General features: G+C 41.3%; 1 protein-coding gene across 3 annotated transcripts in view; it reads right to left on the reverse strand.

Moving 5' to 3' along the window:
* LOC122551665 (mucin-13-like) overlaps positions 1-22,926 on the reverse strand; it is a 70,704-nt gene that overhangs the window by 16,334 nt on the left and 31,444 nt on the right. For all 3 annotated transcript variants that reach the window (XM_043693958.1, XM_043693957.1, XM_043693959.1), the window contains 4 exons: positions 18,206-18,312; positions 12,824-12,882; positions 7,923-8,032; positions 3,803-3,937 (listed from right to left, as the gene is read on the reverse strand). In XM_043693958.1, coding sequence (XP_043549893.1) covers positions 3,803-3,937; positions 7,923-8,032; positions 12,824-12,882; positions 18,206-18,312 — 411 coding nt within the window. The remainder of the gene's footprint in view (positions 1-3,802; positions 3,938-7,922; positions 8,033-12,823; positions 12,883-18,205; positions 18,313-22,926) is intronic.

Here is a 22,926-nt window from a genome sequence, read left to right on the forward strand (position 1 = left end):
CAACTCCTGTACTCGATACTCTGACCAATAAAGGAAAGCATACCAAACGCCTTCTTCACTATCCTATCTACCTGCGACTCCACTGTCAGCGAGCTATGAACCTGCACTCCAAGGTCTCTTTGTTCAGCAACACTCCCTAAGACCTTACCATTAAGTGTATAAGTCCTGCTAAGATTTGCTTTCCCAAAATGCAGCACCTCACATTTATCTGAATTAAACTTTATTTGACACTTCTCAGCCCTTTGGCCAATCTGGTCCAGATCCTGTTGAAATCTGAGGTAACCCTCTTCGCTGTCCACTACACCTCCAATTTTGGTGTCATCTGCAAACTTACTAACTGTACCTCTTATTCTCGCATCCAAATCATTTATGTAAATGACAAAAAGTAGAGTCCCAACACTGATCCTTGTGGTACTCCACTGGTCACAGGCCTCCAGTCTGAAAAACAACCCTCCACCACCACCCTCTGTCTTCTACCTTTGAGCCAGTTCTGTATCCAAATAGCTAGTTCTCCCTGTATTCCATGAGGTCTAACTTTGCTTAATCAGTCTCCCATGGGGAACCTTGTCGAATGCCTTACTGAAGTCCATATAGATCACATCTACCACTCTGCCCTCATCAATCCTCTTTGTTACTTCTTCAAAAAACTCAATCAAGTTTGTGAGACATGATTTTGTATGCACAAAACCATGCTGACTATCCTGAATCAGTCCTTGCCTTTCCACATACATGTACATCCTGTCCCTCAGGATTCCCTCCAACAACTTGCCCACCACCGAGGTCAGGCTCACCGGTCTATAGTTCCATGGCTTGTCTTTACTGCCCTTCTTAAACAGTGGCACCACGTTTGCCAACCTCCAGTCTTCCGGCACCTCACCTGTGACTATCAATGATACAAATATCTCATCAAGAGGCCCAGCAATCACTTCTCTAGCTTCCCAAAGAGTTCTTGGGTACACCTGATCAGGTCCAGGGGATTTATCCACTTTTACCCGTTTCAAGAGATTTGGAAACAAGTGAAATCAATGTTGAAGCCATGTGGTTGTAGGCTCCTGAGACAGAAGATGAGATGTTCCTTCTCCAGTTTGCAGGTATCCTTGTTGAGGCAGAAGAGGGGACCCAGAATGGACATGTTATGGGGGGAGTGGGATTTGAAATGGATAGGTACAGGAAGGTGATGTCAGCTGGTGTGTATGGACCAAAAATGTTCCCTGAATGGTTCTGATGTAGATGAGACCACATTGAGAGCAATGGATGCAGTAAATGAGGTTTGAGGATATGCAAGTATACCTCTGCCAGATTTGGAATGATCCTTTGGGGCCTTGGATGGAAATGAGGGAGGGTGTGTATGGGCACAAGTTTTGTATTTCTTACTGCAGCAGGGGAAGGTTCCAGGTGTGGAAAAGGGGTTGGTGGGGAGTGTGGACCTAATGATGGAGTCACAGAGGGGTGGTCCCTATGGAATGCAGATATGGGTGATGGCAGAAATATATTTTTGGTGGTGGGGTCTGACTGTAGGAGACTGAGCTTGTTCCTTTGATTAATTTCTCCTTTAACATGCCTTTTTCTCCAAATAAAAGATGTAACCATCAGTATTTGCACAGGGCCTAGTTAGATCTTTCTTTTTCTTGGATTTGTGGACCATTTCTTGTTGCATTCCTACTCGGGCCCAATTCAACAACCCCTTATCTGGTACATGAATGCCTATATTGGTATCATTTCCTATTCTAGTCTGGAACTGGAAAAATTAATCAATTTGGGCTCCAATTTCCATCCTTCTCTCTCCTTCACCTGATTCATCACTGACTCCTTCCTTTCCTTTCTTTACTTCACTGTCTCCATTTCTGGGAAGAGATTGTCTACAGAGGTCTATTATAACATCACCAACTCCCACAGCTACATTGACTACAGCACCCTGCTTCCTATAAGGGATTCCATATTCCCAGTTTCTCGATTTTCCTTACATCTACTTCAATGATTTAGCTTTAGCAACAATGCTTCAAACATGTCTTAATTTTTTCTAAGCTAAGGCATTCTCCCTACTGTGACTGACAAAGTACTCAGCCATGTTTGACCTATTTCCTGCACTCCTGTTCTCACCTCTTCCCTTCCCTTCCAGAACAAGGTTCCCCCTTGTTCTCACTTTCCACCAGCCTCCACATTCAAACGTTCATCCTCTACCATTTCTGCCATCATGATATCACCACCAAAAACATCTTCCCCTCTACTCCCCTGTCAGCAGTCAGCATTCCATAGGAACCATTCCCTTTATGACAACCTGGTGACACCCTGGTTCACTTCCTTTATCATCCCCTACCGTCTCATTCCCCTTCTAAGGCACTTTCCTATGTAATCACGGCAAGCTTAAACTTGCACTTTAACCTCCTCATTGGCAAACACCCCAAAGTGAAGCAGCAATTTACTTTTTGTCTAGTTGGGTAAATCTGCTGCTGACAAGGTGGTCTTCTGAATATTGAGAATCCCAAATGAAGGCTGGGTGACCACTTTACAGAACACCTTTGCTCAGGGATGACCCTAATCTTCTGATTGCTTGCCATTTAAATGCATTATTTTGCTCTTAAGCTTACATTTCTGTATGAGGCCTGCTATAGCCTTTCTATGAAGCCCAACACGAGTTATAGAAATAAAATACTGAAAGAATTGCAGATGCTGAAATCAGAAGCAAAAACAAAAACAGAAATTGCTGGAAAATAAAACTCAGCAGGTCTGCCAACATCTGTGAAGAAAAATCAGAGTTAACATTTTGAGTCCAATGACTTCAAAACTGATAGTAGCTGGGAAAAGTTTGATATTTATGCAGAAGATACGGTGTGGGAAAGGGGGAAAGTAAATATTAGGGGGAGATAGAGCCCAAAGAGGGAGAAAAACAGTTGGACAGACAAAGGAGTGCATAATCGTCAGTTTGGGGGAATAAATAGCTGTTAGTGGAGCTATTAGTAGCTGACAATGGATTGTGTGTGGAAGCAGCCCATGTGATAACAAGGAGCTTTGACAAAGCATCAGTTAGACTCGAAATGTCAGCTCTTTTCTCTCCTTACAGATGCTGCCAGACCTGCTGAGATTTTCCAGCATTTTCTCTTTTGGGATGTGATAGCAAGGTTCGGTGTGTGGGGCTTGGGGTAAGAACATCACCTCAAGACCTTAAATTGTTGAACCCGATATTATGTCTTGAAGGCTACAGAGTTCCTGAGTGGAACTCTTCGAGCTTATGCTGTTCTTCTAGCTTACACTGAGCTTCACTGGACAGAGATATTGGTCAGGGAATGTGGTGGTGTGTTGAAGAGGCAAATAAGCTATAGGAACAATGCTTCGTGTTCTGTTTTGGCACTTTACAGCCTTCAGGACTCAACATTGAGTTCAACAATTTTAGTCCTCTGTCCTCCATTTTGATAATTTCACATCCTCTCCTTCACAACACCCCACCCTCAGTATCTGTACTTGTTTCTTTCATAGTGTGCTTTCAGTCAGTGCTCATCTTTATTTTGCCATTAGTACCTACTCCTTTGTCTTCTTGATAACCACTACCACTCACTTTGTCTTTTATTCAACATTTTTGATATCCAATTTCCCTTAATCTTCCCCTAACTGACTACAAGATAAAAACTTTTAACATAAAATCTCTTTTTCAGCAAGACTCAAATGGAAATTTATAATCTGAATGACATAATTTTCAAAACTGTAATCAGCAAATAAAAATTCAAGTGATTTGTGATCCTAACAAATATTATGCCATTTATATACAAATATTTAATGTCAAAAATCAGGAGGTAAATGAAAATACCTTGGCATTTTGTATCATATCTTTCATTTCTAAAAAATCCATCTCTGCAAATGCACACAGCAAGTCCATGAGGTGGCTGATAACAACTTATCGTAGTATAAGGGTCACACTTTTTCAAATTACATCCATACACAGCTATTGACGAAAACAAAATAATAAATTAATTTGCAAATATTTAATTTATATACTGTATTCAATATTATACTGATGGAATTCATATCGAAAAACACCAGGCTGCTTAAGGGATGGACTTCTTGTCGTCTTAAAGGAAGGTTTGTTGCAAAGTAGTCAGTTTTAGAAAAGGGTACCCGACAATAATGATACAATGTGGATGGCCTTAACAAAAGCCAGACCCTCACTCAGTAGGAAGAAGTCCCACCCTCTATAACAGTCTGCAGATGCAGAGGTCTGATCTTTGCCAGGAGAATGTCGTGGGCACTGCTCAGATTGCAAGGAGGTCCTGGGAAGAAGCCTTATAGATGGTGGAGTTAAGTTGTTGGGTCTTTTTAAGAAAGGAGAGATTGTACACACTAAGGAGCTGGGGAAAGTAGGGGAGGGGGGGGCACAGGGTAGGACTGGGTTTTGGATGTGGGATGTGGGGATGGGAGTTTGTTTAACAACTGCAATTTACTGCCACTGTGATGTGATATGACGTGGCATCTGGAATCTGTTTCTGTACAAATAGCCATGTTAATTAACCCAGATCGGTTCTGCCCTCATGATCGGCCACAGGTGCAGTGATGGGCTTCAGCAAGGTACTCGTACCTGATAAATTGATACTTATGTTACCACCTGTAACTTTTTCTGCTATCAGATTTTTGAATTAATAACATCAGTATCACAGAATCCATCCACCAAAAAGACAGCTGCCTTGTGGCTATCATATGCTGGAAACGATGTTAAATGTCTAAGGTCGAAATTACCAACTTCATGTGGCGAGGAAGTACCGCTTTAGAGAGCTGCTGGCCAATCTGGTGAGCTGGCAGCTATGTTGGCCCAACATTGCCAAGTTTTGTTGGTGGCCACTGTTGGGATTACATCGAAAATCTGAACAAGACTGGGTTGTGGAGCCAGACTGCAATGCAAGTTAGATAGGAGAAAGTGGGGACTGCAAATGCTGGAGAAATGAGGACACTGCAGAAATCCACATTGATCCCATTGCATGTCCTTGGCAGAATGGGAGAGGGAGTTGAAGTGTTCAGCCAGTCCACCATGGGCATGTATGTCCTTGGACTCCTCCAAAGCCAAACCCTTACTTCCTGATGCTTGAGAAAGATTGCCTCATATTCTGCCTTGTGACCCTGCAACCACACGGGATCAATGTGGATTTTACCAGTTTCCACATTTTCCCTCCCCCCCACATTGTCCCAGTCCCAAGCCTCCAACTCGGCACGGCCCTCTTGACCTGTGTATCACCTTTCCCATCTATCCGCTCCACCCTCCTCTCCAACATATCACCTTCTCCCTCACCTTCATCCACCTTTTGCATTCTCAGCCACCTTCTCCTCAACTCTACTCACCTCCCATTTATCTTTCAGCCCCCCGGCCACAAACCTCATTCCTAATGAAGGGCTTATGCCGAAAACGTCGATTCTCCTGCTCCTCGGATGCTGCCTGACCTGCTGTGCTTTTCCAGCACATCACTCTCGACTGCAACGCAAGTCAGACTATGAGCAGGGACCAGCAAGGGATCTTAACTCTAATATGCCTATAGGTTGATATTAAAGCATCATAAATGAGTTGTGGTTTTGCCATTCTTCACAATTAATCCTTTCCGAATATTTCAAATTCACTTTCTACCATATTTTGAGCTTGTTCTGTTGCTTTGTCCTGCACATTTACAATAGACATTTTTGTATTAGCTCCATCATGCTTTTGACTAAATGTGTCTCCTACAGAGGCGTCCCATGATTCTCCAGATTGGTCAATGGCAGAGACATGTCTTTAATACCTTTCTTATCATGGACCACCGAAAGTTTTACACAATATATAGTTGAATATAGGTTGAACAAAATCTGTTTTATAAGTTTCTCATTTTTTTTGTACCCAGTGCCTACAGTTCTAAGAACTAAAAATTTTGCTGGATCCACTTTATGGTTTTAACTCCCATTTTTGAGCTATCGAAGAATTATCTGTTTAAAAGTATTGCTCACTTTATCTTGACTCACAGTTAACTGTTCTGCCTTCTAAATATATTATCTTTCAAAACCTTTTTTATCAGCTATTTGGACTCCAGAAGTCCTTGGTGGTTTACCAAAGTTCCTCTGACAGCACCTTTCAAACTCACAACCTCAACCTACAAGAAGGACAAAGGCAACAGATGCATAGGAACACCACCATTTACAAGATCCTCTCCAAAATGCCATGATGTTTACCATGGATAGTGGGGGGAGGCATGCCCTGAGACTTCTTTAGCCAAAATAAGGAGTCAAGCCCAATGTTATTGACATTCATATGATCCAAACTATAGCTATCTAATCAACTGGGATAATTTCATTTCATTTCTAAATGACAGTACTAAATGCCTTGTGAATATTTACATACAAAACAGCTGCTATCTTAGAGTCATACAACATGGAAACAGACCCTTCGGTTCAACTTGACAATGCCAACCAGATGTCCTAACCTAATCAAGTCACATTTGCCAGCACTTAATCCATATCCCTCCAAACCCTTCCTATTCATGTACCCATCCAGATGCCTTTTAAATGTTCTAATTGTACCAGCCTCCACTACTTCCTCTGGCAGCTTGTTCTGTAAATACACCATCCTCTGCATGAAAAGGTTGCCCTTAGATTCCTTTTAAATGTTTCCCCTCTCACCTTAAACCTATGCCCTCTAGTTCGGGACTCCCTCAACCCTTGGAAAAGACTATCCATACCCCTCATGATTTTATAAACATCTATTAGGTCACCCTTCAGCCTCTGATGCTCCAGGGAAAATAGCCCCAACCTATTCAGTCTCTCCCTACAGCTAAAACCCATCAACCCTGGCAACATCTTTGTAAATCTTTTCTGAACCCTTTCAATTTTCACAACATCCTTCCTATATCAAGGGAGAACAGAATTTCACACAATACTCCAAACATGGCCTAACCAATTTCCTGTACAGCCACAATATGACCTTCCAACTCCAAAACCCAGTACTCTAACCAATGAGGGAAAGTATGCTAAATGCCTTCTTCACTATCCTATCTACCTGTGACTCCACTTTCAAGGAACTATGAACTTGCACTCCAAGGTCTCTTTGTTCAGCAATGCTCCCCAAGACCCTACAATTAAGTATATAAGTCCTGCCCTGATCTGTTTTTCGAAAATGCAGCACCTCACATTTCTATAGAACCGGTTGGTTATTTCTGTAAAACGTCTCTTCAGATGGTCAAACATATCTTGATTTGAGCAAATCTATACTGATTGATCATGCACCTCAGGCTGGGTACATATTTGCACCCTTCCTAATTGAGCACTGGAAACAGCAGAGACCTCATTCAACAGTCATGGATGCATGACATAAAGGACCAATGACTTATCAGCCCTGGGTTTTGATAATCTTTTTAGAGCCATTTTTTTCTTGATAATTATCTCCAATGTTTGCATCATCCTCATCTGAAATACAATGCTTTTTCACTTGTGCTATTAATTGTAAACACAATACAAATGTTTTCTTTAACATTTCTGCCTTACCTTTATCTTAACCTGTTGCAAGCACGCATTCATGCATGAGCAAAAGTTGTTTTTTTGCAAAAGGTTTTGTTTTTATACACTTATGCAATCATTTACTATGTTTTAATATCACTAAATGTACTTTCATATTCTCAATCAGCCTTCCTTTTATTCATTATTATCTACTGATATACTTCGTATATTTCTGATCTTTTTACACATTACGAGTACTAATTTTATTGTATATTAGGGTATTTTTTGGATTTATGAATTCATATCACCAAGCTCTACACAAATGTGAAAACAGAACATCTGTCTCCAACAAAGAAAGTTTGAATATTGTCCAGGAAATGTTGGTCAGAAAAGGATTGCACTAAATGCATGTAAACATCATTTTACAGAAGGACAGAAGCTACTTTATTTTTATTATAAAATGAACAAAACAAGGCATTACTTACATGTAAATGAATAAAATCCATTATTCTCCATAGCCTCTTGAATCATTGATTCATTAACTTGTGCGCTCATAGTAAATGTATTAAACAATGTTGTGATGACACTGCCCTTCCTGCAATTAGAAAGTCATCTTATCATTGACCTGCACAAGAGTACAGTTGCATACTGAAGGGACTATTAAGTTAAGAGAACAATGAAAATATTTACCCAAGAGTCTAAAACAGCACTGTTTCTTGTATCACACTTTATCGTTCCTCAATGGACTACTGTTGAATCCTTTTCTCCAGTTACCCTTCTTTGGTATGATCTGGTTATGCCAACTTAAATTTCTTCCTTGTGCTCATGTAACCTCAGCCCCTAATCCACACCCTAACTACTCCTCTGCCTTTCAATACTCCTGTTACCATATCAAGCTTGCTCCTGGGTAACACCACATATTGCCATTTTCTCTGAAGATTTTCTATAATCATCAATACCAGCATAAGATTATATGAATTTGGAGCAGAAGTAGGCAATTTGGCTGACTGAGTCTGCTCTGCCATTCAATGATATCACAGCTGTTCTGACAATCCTCAACTTCACTTTTCTGTCTTGCCCTATAACTCTGGATTCCTTTACTGTTCAAAATCTTCAAAAACTGTCTATCTCAGCCTTCAGTATACTTAATGATACAGTCTCAACAGCCCTCTGCTTAAAGAATTGTGCAGATTTGCTACACTCTGAGGGAAGAAATTCCTTCTCATCTCTGTCTTAAATGTCAAAAAGTGCGGTGCTGGAAAAGCACAGGCTGGTCAGCCAACATCCGAGGAGGAGGAGAATCGGCGTTTCGAGCATAAGCCCATCATCAAGAATTTGTGGGGGTGGGGAGCAAGGGAGCTGAGAGATGAATGAGAGGGGCATGGGGCTGGGGGAAGGTAGCTAGGAATGCGATAGGTAGATGAAGGTGAGTGTGGTGGTGATAGGTCAGAGCAGAGGGTGGAGGGGATAGATGAGAAGGAAGATGGACAGGTAGGACAGTTCTAGAGGGCTTAGATTTGGGATAAGGTGGAGGGAGGGGAGATGAGGAAGCTAGTGAAGTCAATACGGAGGGCAGTATAACTGTGTAACAGAAGAAGTTACGCCAGCATCATTCCCCACCTTTTTCTCCACTACATCGATGACTATATAGGCCCTGTCTTGTGCTCACATGAGAAGTTTGACCAGTTCATCAGCTTTACAAACACCTTCCACCCTGACCTCAAGTTCACCTGGACCATTTGGACACCTCCCTCCCCTTCCTGGACCTCTACATCTCCATTAATGGTGATTGACATAAACAGACATCTACTTCCAACCCACCAACTCCCACAGCTACCTGGACTGCACTTCATCTCATCTACCCTCCTGTAAAAATGCTACCCCTTACTCCCAATTCCTCTGCCTCTGCTGCATCTCCTCCTAGGAGGACCAATTCCACTCCAGAACACCCCAGATGGCCTCCTATGTCAAAGACCACAATTTTCCCTCCCTCGTGGTCATCAATGCCATTCAGCGCATCTCCTCCACTTCCCACATCTCTCCACCCCTGAACCCCACCCCTCCAACTGCAAGAAGCACAGAACCTCCCGGTCCTCACGTTCGACCCCACCAATTTCTGGATACAATGCATCATCCTCCGCGATTTCTGCCACCTACAGTCAGACCCCACCACCAAAGATATATTTCCTTCACTACCCCTTTCAGCATTCTACAGAGACCATTCCCTCTCCGGCTCCCTTGTTAGATCCTTGCTAGCAACCCCAGTTAAAATGTCCTTCTGCTTTCCTTTTTGAAATAAACTCTTCCCAAGTCATGTATAGTTGCACTTTCAAAATCCCAACTGTTAAGCCTTTGATAGTCTCTTTTCTATGTTTCTTCTGCACTACTTTGGCAGTCAAAGCTTGTAATGACCACCATACTCCGTCATCCTGATTGCTCCTCTGGTACAGCCCCATCATCACTCCCTCAAATTATTAAGCTGCAGACTTGAGAGTATCTGGTACATAACATGATTACCCATCCATCAATATCCTCACACGGTGGATAACCTTTATCACGTTGTGGCATTATCACTGTGATAAATGGTATAGACTTTGATCAGATCAAACAACTCAAGATTGGACATCCTATGAGTGCTTTAAACATAACTGTACAATCTGCAACCTCATAGTCAGGCCCACTCTATCATTAACATGACAGTAGAGAACCAAGCTAAGTTGAATGAAGAGTGCAGGAGGGAATACCAGGAACAGCACAAAGCACATCAAAAATTAAGTGTCAACCTAGTGAAGTTACAGCAAGGAGTATTTGCATGCCAATCAACAACAAGTGATAAGACTAAGCACTCCCATTACCAATTCATCAGATTTAAGCTCTGCAATCCTGTCATAATCAGTCGTGAAAGGTGATGGGCAATTAAACAACACACTAGAATAGATGACACAAATATCCCTATCCTCAATGATTGGGGAAAGTGAAGACTGCATTCCTGATGAAAAATTTATGCTCGAATCATTGACTCTCCTGCTCATTGGATGCTGCCTTACCGGCAGTACCTTTTCAGTGCCACACCTTTTGATTCTGTCAATGATTGGGAGCCTAGATCATCAGCTCAAAAAGGCAAGGCTAAACATTTGTGACATTCCTCAGTTAGAAGTGTTGAGTGAATGATCTATCTTGACTTCCTCCTAAAGTCCCCATTATCACAGATGCTAATCTTCAGCTAATTTGATTCGCTCCACATGATATTGAGAAACAGCTGAAGGTACTGGATACTGTAAAGATTCTGGAACCTGACAACATTCTGACAATAGTACTGAAAATTTGTGCTAGCTGTTACCCTAGCTAAACTGTTTCCATACATTACCAATCATCAGTTAAGGATGGAAGTTGTCATCAACAGAGCTACCAAGCAGAAAATGTGTTGCTGGAAAGCACAGCAGGTCAGGCAGCATCCAAGAAGCAAGAGAATCGACGTTTCGGGCATGAGCCCTTCTTCAGGCCAACACATTTCCAAGAACTATGTGTTTCTCTGACTCTGACTTCTGACACACACCTCCACACACTTGCCCCAACTTTGGAAGCAGTGCCTTAAACCACTCACAGGATGTGGGCTCCACCGGCCAGGCTAGCATTTACTGCTCATCCCTAATTGCCCAGAGAGCAGGTAAGGGTCAACCACATCATTGTGAGTCTGTAGTCACATGTAACCTAGACCAGATAAGGATGGCAGATTTCCTTCCAAAAGGACATTAGTGAACCAAGTGGGTTTTTTCCCAACAATTGTCAGTGATTTTCATGGTTATTATTAGACACTTAATTCCAACTTTTTTATTGAATTCACCAACTGCCATGAGTGGGATTGTGGATCTGGATCCTCAGAACATTAGCTAAGTTTCTGGATGAATAGTCTAGTGATAATATCACTAAGCCATTGCCTCCCCATCTAGCATCAGAGTTATTTCTCCAAAACTTTCTAATTCTCTTTAAATCATATATTAATTGTATTTATTGAATGTAGATGGAGGACATTAATTTAAAATTTATTTGGGCTCATTTTTAGTAAGAAACTGAAACTATAATGGCAGAGTAGAAGCATATTTCTGTAATTAAAACTTTTAAAATTATCCAAGGACTAGTGCCATTTCTATCCTTCACCATCTATTTCTGCAGCAGATCACTCTTCAGCTCACTCCTTAACTTAAATCTCTTCATTCAAGTCATCATACAATCATAATTTTGTCACCATTCTTAATATCTGCTTCTTTGGGACAAGTTTGGTCTAATTTGGCTTCTCAGAAGATTTTAATGATTAAAAGGTGACAAATGCAAATTGTTAATTATAATTCCTTATTGATAGTGTACTAGCAACATAAACAGATGCAAACATATAGTCACAGGACCATCTACTTCAAATGCAGTTGTTGAAAAACATTTCAAATATATGCATTCCATCTTTTCCTACAGTATTCTATGAGCAAGCTTCAGGTGCATAGTTTCTTGTAAGTTGTGTCTCAAGTTAACAGGGTAGTAAAGAAGACATTTGGCATATTTGTCTTCATTGCTCAGATCATTGAGTACAGGAGTTAGGATGTCATGTTGTGGGTATAAAGGATGTTGGTTGTGTCACTTTTGGAGTACTGTGTACAGTTCTATAGGAAGGATATTATTAAGTTGCAGAGTGGGCAGAAATGATATTACTTGGACTGGCGGGTTTAAATTATAAAGACTGACTGGATAGACAGGACTTTTTCCTCTGGAGCATAGGAAGGGTATAAATAAGGTAAATAGCAAAGGTCTTTTCCCTAAAGTAGGAGACTTCAAAACTAGAGGGCATACTTGTAAGGTGAGGGGAGAAAGATTTTAAAAGGACCTCAGGGGCAACTTTGTCACACAGGGAGTAGTTCATTTGTGGAATGAGGAAGTGATAGGTGCAGGTAAAGTTGCAACATTTAAAAGACATTTAGACAGGTACATGATTAGGAAATGTTTAGAGAGATATGGGCCAAATACAGGAAAATGACACTTTGGAAAATCTTGTCGGCATGGACGAGTTGAACTGGAGGGTCTGTTTCCATGCCTTATGCTATGTTCTCTAACTCTAAAATGTAATAAAGAACAATGTTAGCAATTATCAATCTAGCATTAACATTTCTGATGTTGATAGAATTATTACCAAAAGATCAATTTCAATGACACTTAGTGAAACATAATTCAGCATCGATCATATTAATATTCCTTTTGTTAGATCTGTCATTATCTTTATTTTGGATACTTTATTTTCCATTCTCCTCTTTCAGAGTGTCAATATTGCACGTACGATCCTGCTCATATTTCAAATTAATTTCACTGATATTAGCTATTTGAAATTAAGTTTCATTCTTACCTAACTTCAAGAATTTTAGTTTCTTCGTAGCCTTCAATATTGGAAAATGACTTATTAAACTGCAAAAAAGTTGCAACATTATTAGAAAATGTATTTTAAATCATCATTCATTTTTAATTGTAAATGCAATTTTCATTGATCCACTTTTATCCTTGTCCCTTCAGAGTGGAATTGTTGAAAATTTGATGCACATGGGAAATTAGTTACAAACAGGAGAAGCAAGAGCTAGATTTTGCTTCAAGTACTTTACAGGGGTTATGTTACTGCAAATGGACCCACTGAATCACAGAACTATTGCAGCTCAAATGGAGGCCATTTGACCTGTTGTTCCTGAACCAGTTCTATTACCTCATGCTAAGCTTCTACCTTTTCCCCATATTCCTGCACATTCTTTCTATCCACATAATCATGCAATGCCCTCTTGAATACCTTAATACAACTGCCTCCACCTCATTTCCAGGCAGTGTGTCACTTACCCTAACTACACACTGCCTAGAAGCTTCTTTCTCACATCACCATTGCTTCATTTGTTCATCACTTTAAATCAATGCCCTCTCATTCTTATTTCTTTTAAATCATTTAAACAATTTAAACCATTATTTTTTGAATAATATAAATGTATCCACTTCTACCTTACAATGGACCAAATAATCAAAAAATTAAAAGCCATAAAATAAATTAATTAGATAAACAAATTAAGTAATTAAAATAGAGAGGGCAGTACAAGTACTATGCTGCAACTGAAACATGTCAAAGATTGTGAGGACCCTTGTAATCTTAGGTCATCACATCTCCAGTGTCCAGAACCCGAAGAGAACTTATGCAAGCTGCAGTCTGTTGGGCATGATATATTGGGTATTAGGTTGGGTGATCTGATCCTGGAAGCAGTGACACTATTAGTTTAAGAAATGGAATGCTTAATAGTCAGGGATCTGTCTGTAAGCCTGCTCCTATGAAACCAATAAGTAAGTAGAGTGATGTCAGGATCTTAACCAAATAAACAACTTTAAGTGGTTTATTTGCCCTTGTTGAACCAAGAGGTGGCACGGTGGAACAGTGATTAGCACTGCTGTCTCACAGCGCCAGAGACCCGGGTTCAATTCCCGTCTCAGGCAACTGTCTGTGCGGAGTTTGCACATTCTCCCTGTGCCTGTGTGGGTTTCCTCCAGGTGCTCCGGTTTCCTCCCACAGTCCAAAGATGTGCAGGTTAGATCAATTGGCCATGCTAAATTGCCTGTAGTGTTAGTTATATTAGTTAGAGGGGAATGGGTCTGGGTGGGTTGCTCTTCGGAGGGTCGGTGTGGACTTGTTGGGCCGAAGGGCCTGTTTCCACACTGTGAGTAATCTAATCTAATCAAAGTTTCCTTACTTCACCATTTAAATAGACCCCAAGGTGGCTGCAAGCTGAGCTCTGCAATCAGTTTTGAATGTGACCAGGGCTTATTGGTGCCCCTTAGCATCCTCTGTGCTCACGTAGAGGCCTTCATGAGGGGCATAGATAAGGTGAAAGACAAGGGCATTTTCACTAGGGTGGAGGAATTCAAAACTAAGGGCCACATTTTTAAGGTGAGAGGAGAAAGATTTAAAATGGATCTGAGAGGCAACAATTTTACACAGAGAGTGATGGATGCAGGTACAGTTACAACATTTAAAAGACATTTGGATAAGGAAAGGTTTGAAGGGATATGGGCTAAGCGCAGCAGGTTTAGTTTGGAAACATGGTCGGCATGGACTGGTCAGACCAAAGGATATATTTCTATGCTGTATGACTAATGACTCTATAAGTTGCTGGTAATGCACAGCAAAAAGTACATTCTGGTATTTCAGGTTGACTCATAAGCTAAACTAAATGAGCTCAACAGCTTTGTTTCATATAGATTGAATCACAGAATCCCTACAGTGTGGAAGCAGGTCATTTGGCCCATTAGGTCCATACTGGCCCTTCGAAAAGCAACCCATCCCCTACCTTATAACAATAATCTTGCATTTCCTATGCATAATCTACCTAGCCTGCACATCCCTGGACTGTATGGGCAATTTAGCATGGCCAATCCAACTAACCTGCACACATTTGGATTGGGGGTGGAAACTAAAGCACCTGGAGGAAACCAATGCAGACACAGGGCAAATGTGCAGACTCCGCACAGAGAGTTGTCCAAGGGTGGAATCAAACCCATGTCCCTGGCACTGTGAGGCAGCAGTGTTAATCATTGAGCTGCTGTGCCACCCACCATGTCCGTAAATGGGGGAACATCAACTATCTATGTTTAGAATGATAAAGGCAATGAATGAGATTAATAAGTAGATAATGCTACTGAAGGCAGACACCATTCCTGTGAAACCAAAGTGTGACATCTTCAGGACACATTCCTAATCATGTAGCATTGTGGTCATCACCTGGGAAAGAATTAGTATTTTACTGGATGCCATTCCCTGGCCAGGATTAAAACCTAGTCACAAAAATGTGGTTGTTACAAAGAAGCAACTGGTGCAACATTGGACCAAACCTTTGTCAAGAGGAAGAAGACTGAAGAAGTAATGAGTGGGCAAGGAATACAACAATTGAAGCATAATGTAGGGAAATGTGAATGCATTCTCTTTGGCAGGAGTAACAGAAAAAAACTTATGTTTTCATGTTCAGAGGAACTTAGCTGTCCTGTTTAAGCAATGCAGTAGTTAACATGAAAAGACAGCAAGCAATTAGAAAAGTAAATGACATCTTGTCTATTATTATAAGAGAGTTGGGGAAAAAGAATAAAAGGCCTTATAGCAGTTGAACAATCTGTAGCGAGATGACATTGACAGAACTGTGTGCACTTTTGGTTTACTTCCTAAAGGAAAGAAATATTTGCCCGGGGAGGGTTTGTTGGGGATATCTTATGATCGACTGTGTAGTGTCCCAGCCTTTGGGCAAGAAGTTCCAGGTTCAAGATCTATCCCAGGACTTGATAACCAAGGAAGATGCATTTTTAACAGGTTGCAAATGCTTCTAAAATATGCTAAAATATGCAGGTGGTAAGAGTGGGTGAGATTCCAATAGAACTAAAGGCTCCAGGTTTGCAGAAAGAATCTGCATGAACCACTAACTAAGCCAGCAGAGGGTTTTCCTCTCCACCCTGAATAAGTTATGCATCCATATCAAGGTTAGGTTTTAATGAACAGCCTTCGAGGGCCCCACTACATTGAGGCATTTTTGCTTTCTGCAGCTTGCACCAGGAATACCGATTTCTACTGGTGAGATTTCCTGGGCTCTGGAAATGCTCGCCCCCAAAAGCCAGCATCGAGAGCCAGTCAATTATAGTGCAATAAGCTTAGTTGCAATCTGTTTCCATAAAGATCAGAACTCACGAGTGAGGGCTCAGGACCCCAGATTGGTACAGACACAGCCTCTCTGCTCCTGTGGAAGCAGCCAGCTTCTGTTCTGTACTTCATTTCAAGAATTTTTAAAAATTGGCTTGTCATTTGCTTCTGGCAAATATCAAGAGTTCAAAACAGCAGAAACATTAGAGAAGTACAAAATCTGCAAGAGGAAACTTAAAAAGGAAATCAAGAGAGCAAAAAGGAACATAAAATAATAATGGCAGGTAAAATAAAGGAAAATTCTTCATTATTTTACAAGTACATTAAGGATCAGAGGAAAACTACAGAAAAAGTTGAGCCCATTAATGGTCAAAGTGCATGGACCTAAAGCTGCAAAATTAATACTTTCTGTCATTGTTCACTAGCGAGAGGGATGATGTGGGTGTAGAAATTATCATGAAAGTGTAAAATAAATAAATAGATGGTCTAAAATAGATAAATAACCAGGGCCAGATGCATTGTATGTCAGGCTGTTGGTGGAAGGAAGGAAGCAGCAAGGGTACTGATGATAATTTTCAATCCCAACTTGGATTTGAGCCAGGCTTTTGATAAAGACCTGTATGGGGGATTGACAGAGAAGGTAACATTACATGGATCCAAAGAAATTTGGCAAATTGGTTACAGAATTGCCTAGTGGCAGGACGCAGACACTGATGGACAAGGGATGTTTTGTGACTGGAAGCCTGTGTCCCTTGTGGCTCCAAAGGAATTAGAATTGGGGCCCTTGCTGGTACATATAAATAATGTAGACTTGAATGTAGGAGGGTTGGTTAGTAAGCTTGCGACAAATAGTGAGGAGGATAGCCTTAGATTACAGGAGGAAATGTTTGGGTTGATCAGTTCAGCTGAAGGACATACAAGACAAGGAAATACATAATGAAAGCATAGTACAGTGACTTAGTGGTTAGCATTTCTGCCTCACAGTATCAGGAACCCAGGTTTGATTTCAGCCTTGGACGACTGTCTGGAGTTTCCCATTTCTCCCCGTGTCTGCATGGGTTTCCTCCAGGTGCTCCGATTTCCTCCCATGGTCTAAAGATGTGCAGGGTAGGTGGATTGGCCATGTTGAATTGCCCTCTAGTGTCCAGGGATACCTAATGGATTAGTCATGGGAAATGCAGGGTTGCAGGGATAGGATAGGGAGGTAAGTCTGGTTGGGGTGCTCTTTGGAGAATCGGTGTGGACTTGTTGGGCTGATGGCCTTCTTCCACACTGCAGTGATTCTATAAAATTCTACAAATAGTATAATTCTGGGAAACACCGAGGAAGCTTGGTGTGCATATCCACTGGTCCCTTGAGATAGAGTGGTTACGAAGCCATATGGGATACCTGTTTTCATTAGCCAAGGCATGTAGAGTTTTAAGCAGGGAAGTGATGGTGAAACTGTATAAAATTTTGGCTAGGCCATAGCTAGAATATTGTGTGCTGTTCTGGAATTTACATTTATCCAAGAGATGTGGTTGCACTGGAGATGGTTTGCCTTGGAGCAGAGGAGACCGAGGGGGACATGATTGAGATGTATAAAATTACAAGTGGCATAAGCAGGACAGAGAGGCTGAAACTTTTCTCGTTGGTGGAGAGATCAATAATTGGGATTTAAGGTAAAATAAAGAGCTTTAGAAAGGATGTGAGGAAAAACGTTTTCACCCAGAGGGTGATGGAAATCTGGAACTCACTTCCATTGGTAGAGGCAGAAACCCTTATAATATTTTAGAATTATTTAAATGTACACTTGTGATGCCAAGGCATATAAGGCTATAAGCCAAGTGCTGGAACTTGGAATTTGATTTGTTAGGTGAATGTTTGAACCAGTATCGACTCAATAGGCCAAGGGACCTTTTGTCTACTGTAGACCTCTATGGCTCAATGACACCTTTTTGGAAATCAATATCCTGAGACTCACAGTCTGTCTCTGTTGCTACTTTGTCGTCTCTCTTTTGTTAGCCCTAACTATTTTTTAAAAGATGGCTTGTTTCTTTCACCTCTTTTTTGAAAATTGCACTTTCAGCTATTTGTACTTACAATGTTTGTTACATTTTTTTCAAGTGCCATATATACTTCGGATTTTTTGTTCGTCATAGCTGGATCAAATTCAATTTTCATGGTCAATTCTCCACCAAAGCTCTTGCCTAGATATAAAAAAAGGCAATCAAATGTTTATATTTTGCTCAAATGTTAGAATACATAGCATATTGATTTATCAATTATAATAACTTATTTCTCGATTTTTTGAACAATGAACAAAGAACAAAGAAAATTATAGCACAGGAACAGACCCTTTGGCCCTCCAAGCCTGCGCTGATCCAAATCCTCTATCTAAACCTGTCGCCTATTTACTAAAGATCATTATCCCTTTGCTCCCTGCCCATTCATGCATCTGTCTAGATACATCTTAAATGATGCTATCATTCCCGCCTCTACCACCTCTGCTGACATGTTCCAGGCCCCCACCACCCTCTGCATGAAGAACTTTCCATGTATATCTCCCCTAAACCTTTCTGCTCTCACTTTGAACTTGTGACCCCTCTTAATTGACTTCCACTCTCTGGGAAAAAGCTTCTTGCTGTCCACCCTGTCTATATCTCTCATGATTTTATAGACCTCAATCAAGTCCCCCTCAACCTCTGTCATTCTAGTGAAAATAATCCTAATCTATTCAACCTCTCTTCATAGCTAGTAACCTCCGTACCAGAAAACATCCTGGTAAACCTCCTCTGCACCCTCTCCAAAGCATCCACATCCTTTGGTAATGTGCTGATCAGGACTCTATGCAGTTTTCCAAATGTGGCCAAACCAAAGTCTTCTACAACATAATATGACCTGCCAACTCTTGAACTCAATACCTCATCCAATGAAGGAAATCATGTCGTATACCTTCTTGACCACTTTACTAACCTGCATTGCCACTTTCAGGGAACAATGGACTTGAACACCCAGATCTCTCTGTATGTCAATTTTCTCCATGATTTTTGCATTCACTGTATAGTTTGCTTTTGAATTGGATCTTACAAAATGCATCACCTTGCATTTGCCCGGATTGAACTCCATCTGCCATTTCTCTGACCATCTCTTCAATCTATTTATATTCTGCTGTATTCTCTGACAGTCCCCTTCACTATCTGCTACTCCACCAAGTGTCATCTGCAAACTGCTAATCAGGCTACCAGTACCTTCCTCCAAATCATTTACATATATCACAAACAACAGTGATTCCAGCCCGGATCCCTGTGGAACACCATAAGTCACAGGTTTCCATTTTGAGAAACCCCCTTCCACTACTACTCTCTGCCTCCTGTTGCCCAACCAGTTCTCTATCCATCTAGCTAGAACACCCTGAACCCCATGCAACTTCACCTTCTCCATCAACCTACCATGAGGAACCTTATCAAACCCTTTACTAAAGTTCATGTATATGACATCTACAGTCCTTCCCCCATCAACCAACTTTATCACTTTCTCAAAGAATTCTATTTGGTTTGTAAGACATGAATTTCCCTGCACAAAACCATGCTGCCCATGACTGATAAGCCCATTTTCTTCCAAATGGGAATAGATCCTATCCCTCAGTATCTTCTCCAGCAGCTTCTCTACTACTGATGTCAGGCTCACTGATCTATAATTATCTGGAGTATTCCTGCCACCCTTCTTAAACAAGGGACATTAGCAATTCTCCAGTCCTGGAGAATTGCTAATGTTGTCCCTAATTTTGTCCTTTATCCTTTTCAGTCCTATCTTCTGAACAATACTTCAACTACAGTCTCACGACACAGCTAAAATAATTAAAACAAAGCTTTTGATTTCCTAGACTTTTAATTAGCAACAAAACATTTTATGGTGAACATATGGACAATGTGATTGTCTTCTTGAGCTGGATTAGAATATTTAATAAATTATTAGTAACACGAAGTGAAATTAATATACTTTAAAGCACATTTATTCAGCTTGAGGGAATTGCTTAATTACAAGGTTTTGGAACGTGTTTTACCAGTATTCATCACCTTTACTTTTGAAATTTTTCTTAGAAGTTGACAAAGAAGACTTTTTAGTTCATGCAGGAAAATTGCATGGCATCTGAATAAAGCCTGGTTCACTGTATCATTAAATGTGAGCTGTAAACCTTCGCTGCTATCTTTGTGACCTTGACATCCACAAGTGTACACAATATTCCTGCTGAGACTGTTGAAGAAGAATGCTCTTGCAAAGTGTCTCAAAATGTTTCAACATCAGTTTCCTCACACTTGTGGTGCTAATACAATGCTTGTGTATAAACAAGTGCAATAGTATGTCATCTGTTATGGTTATCATTGCTCTTCAGTTGTTTCTGGACATTAATTTTGTCTTATCATTTTCCTGTTTTCATATTTCAATCCTTTCTTTTGGACCCTGTATCATTTTAAAGTTTTTATTCTTCTAAAATATATCATAATTCGTATTCCTGACTTTCAGTCAACGAGACCTCTTTTAGCTTGTCTCAATTAGGTAAATTCTTATTTTACATATATTTTATGCTTCTAGACAAGTATTCAAAATAATCAAAATAGGTATTCGAGTTGTTATTTTGCATAGACTACACTCAGAGCCATAGAGTCATAGAAATGTACAGCATGGAAACAGACCCTTCGGTCCAACCTGTCCATGCTGACCAGATATCCCAACCCAATCTAGTCCCACCTGCCAGCACCTGGCCCATATCCCTCGAAACCCTTCCCATTCATATACCCATCCAAATGCCTCTCAAATGTTGCAACTGTACCAGCCTCCACCACACCCCCTGGCAGCTCATTCCATACACACACCACCCTCTGCATGAAAACGTTGCCCCTTAGGTCACTTTTATATCTTTCTCCTCTCACCCTAAACCTATGCCCTCTAGTTCTGGACTCCCCCACCCCAGGGAAAAGACTTTGCATTTTTATCCTATCCACGCGCCTCATAATTTTGTAAACCTCTATAAGGTCACCCCTCAGCCTCCGATGCTCCAGGGAAAACAGCCCCAGCCTGTTCAGCCTCTCCCTGTAGCTCAGATCCTCCAACCCTGGCAACATCCTTGTAAATCTTTCCTGAACCCTTTCAAGTTTCACAACATCTTTCCGATAGGAAGGAGACCAGAATTGCACGCAATATTCCAACAGTGGCCTAACCAATGTCCTGTACAGCTGCAACATGACCTCCCAACTCCTGTACTCGATACTCTGACCAATAAAGGAAAGCATACCAAACGCCTTCTTCACTATCCTATCTACATGCGACTCCACTTTCAAGGAGCTATGAACCTGCACTCCAAGGTCTCTTTGTTTAGCAACTCTCACTAGGACCTTACCATTAAGTGTATAAGTCCTGCTAAGATTTGCTTTCCCAAAATGCAGCACCTCGCATTTATCTAAATTAAACATCATCTGCCACTTCTCAGCCCTTTGGCCCATCTGGTCAAGATCGTATTGTAATCTGAGGTAACCCTCTACGCTGTCCACTGCACCTCCAATTTTGGTGTCATCTGCAAACTTACTAACTGTACCCCTTATGCTCGCATCCAAATCATTTATGTAAATGACAAAAAGTAGAGGGCCCAGCACCGATCCTTGTGGCACTCCACTGGTCACAGGCCTCCAGTCTGGAAAACAACCCTCCACCACCACCTCTGTCTTCTACTCTTGAGCCAGTTCTGTATCCAAATGGTTAGTTCTCCCTGTATACCATGAGATCTAACCTTGCTAATCAGCCTCCCATGGGGAAACCTTGTTGAATGCCTTACTGAAGTCCATATAGATCACATCTACCACTCTGCCCTCATCAATCTTCTTTGTTACTTCTTCAAAAAACTCAATCAAGTTTGTGAGACATGATTTCCCACACACAAAGCCATGTTGACTATCCCAAATCAGTCCTTGCCTTTCCAAATACATGTAAAACCTGTCCCTCAGGATTCCCTCCAACAACTTGCCCACCACTGAGGTCAGGCTCACTGGTCTATAGTCCCCTGGCTTGTCCTTATCACCCTTCATAAACAGTGGCACCACGTTTACCAACCTCTAGTCTTCCGGCACTTCACCTGTGACTATCGACGATACAAATATCTCACCAAGAGGCCCAGCAATCACTTCTCTAGCTTCCCACAGAGTTCTCGGGTACACCTGATCCGGTCCTGGGGATTTATCCACCTTTAACTGTTTCAAGACATCCAGCACTTCCTCCTCTGTAATCTGGACATTTGCAAGATGTCACCATCTATTTCCCTACAGCCAGCACTTCCTCCTCTGTAATCTGGACATTTGCAAGATGTCACCATCTATTTCCCTACAGTCTATATCTTCCATATCCTTTTCCACAGTAAATACTGATGCAAAATATTTATTTAGTATCTCCCCCATTTTCTGTGGCTCCACACAAAGGCTGCCTTGCTGATGTTTGAGGGGAGAAAGTGAGGTCTGCAGATGCTGGAGATCAGAGATGGAAATGTGTTGCTGGAAAAACGCAGCAGGTCAGGCAGCATCTAGGGAACAGGAGAATCGACGTTTCGGGCATTAGCCCTTCTTCAGGAATGAGGAAAGTTGGTCCAGCAGGCTAAGATAAAAGATAGGGAGGAGGGACTTGGGGGAGGGGCGACGGAAATGTGATAGGTGGAAAGAGGACAAGGTGAGGGTGATAGGTCAGACTGGGGGGGGGGCGGAGAGGTCGGGAAGAAGATTGCAGGTTAGGAAGGCGGTGCTGAATTCGATGGATTTGACTGAGACAAGGTGGGGGGA

This window comes from Chiloscyllium plagiosum, chromosome 7 (assembly GCF_004010195.1).
Source record: "Chiloscyllium plagiosum isolate BGI_BamShark_2017 chromosome 7, ASM401019v2, whole genome shotgun sequence".
Lineage (NCBI taxonomy): Eukaryota > Metazoa > Chordata > Chondrichthyes > Orectolobiformes > Hemiscylliidae > Chiloscyllium > Chiloscyllium plagiosum.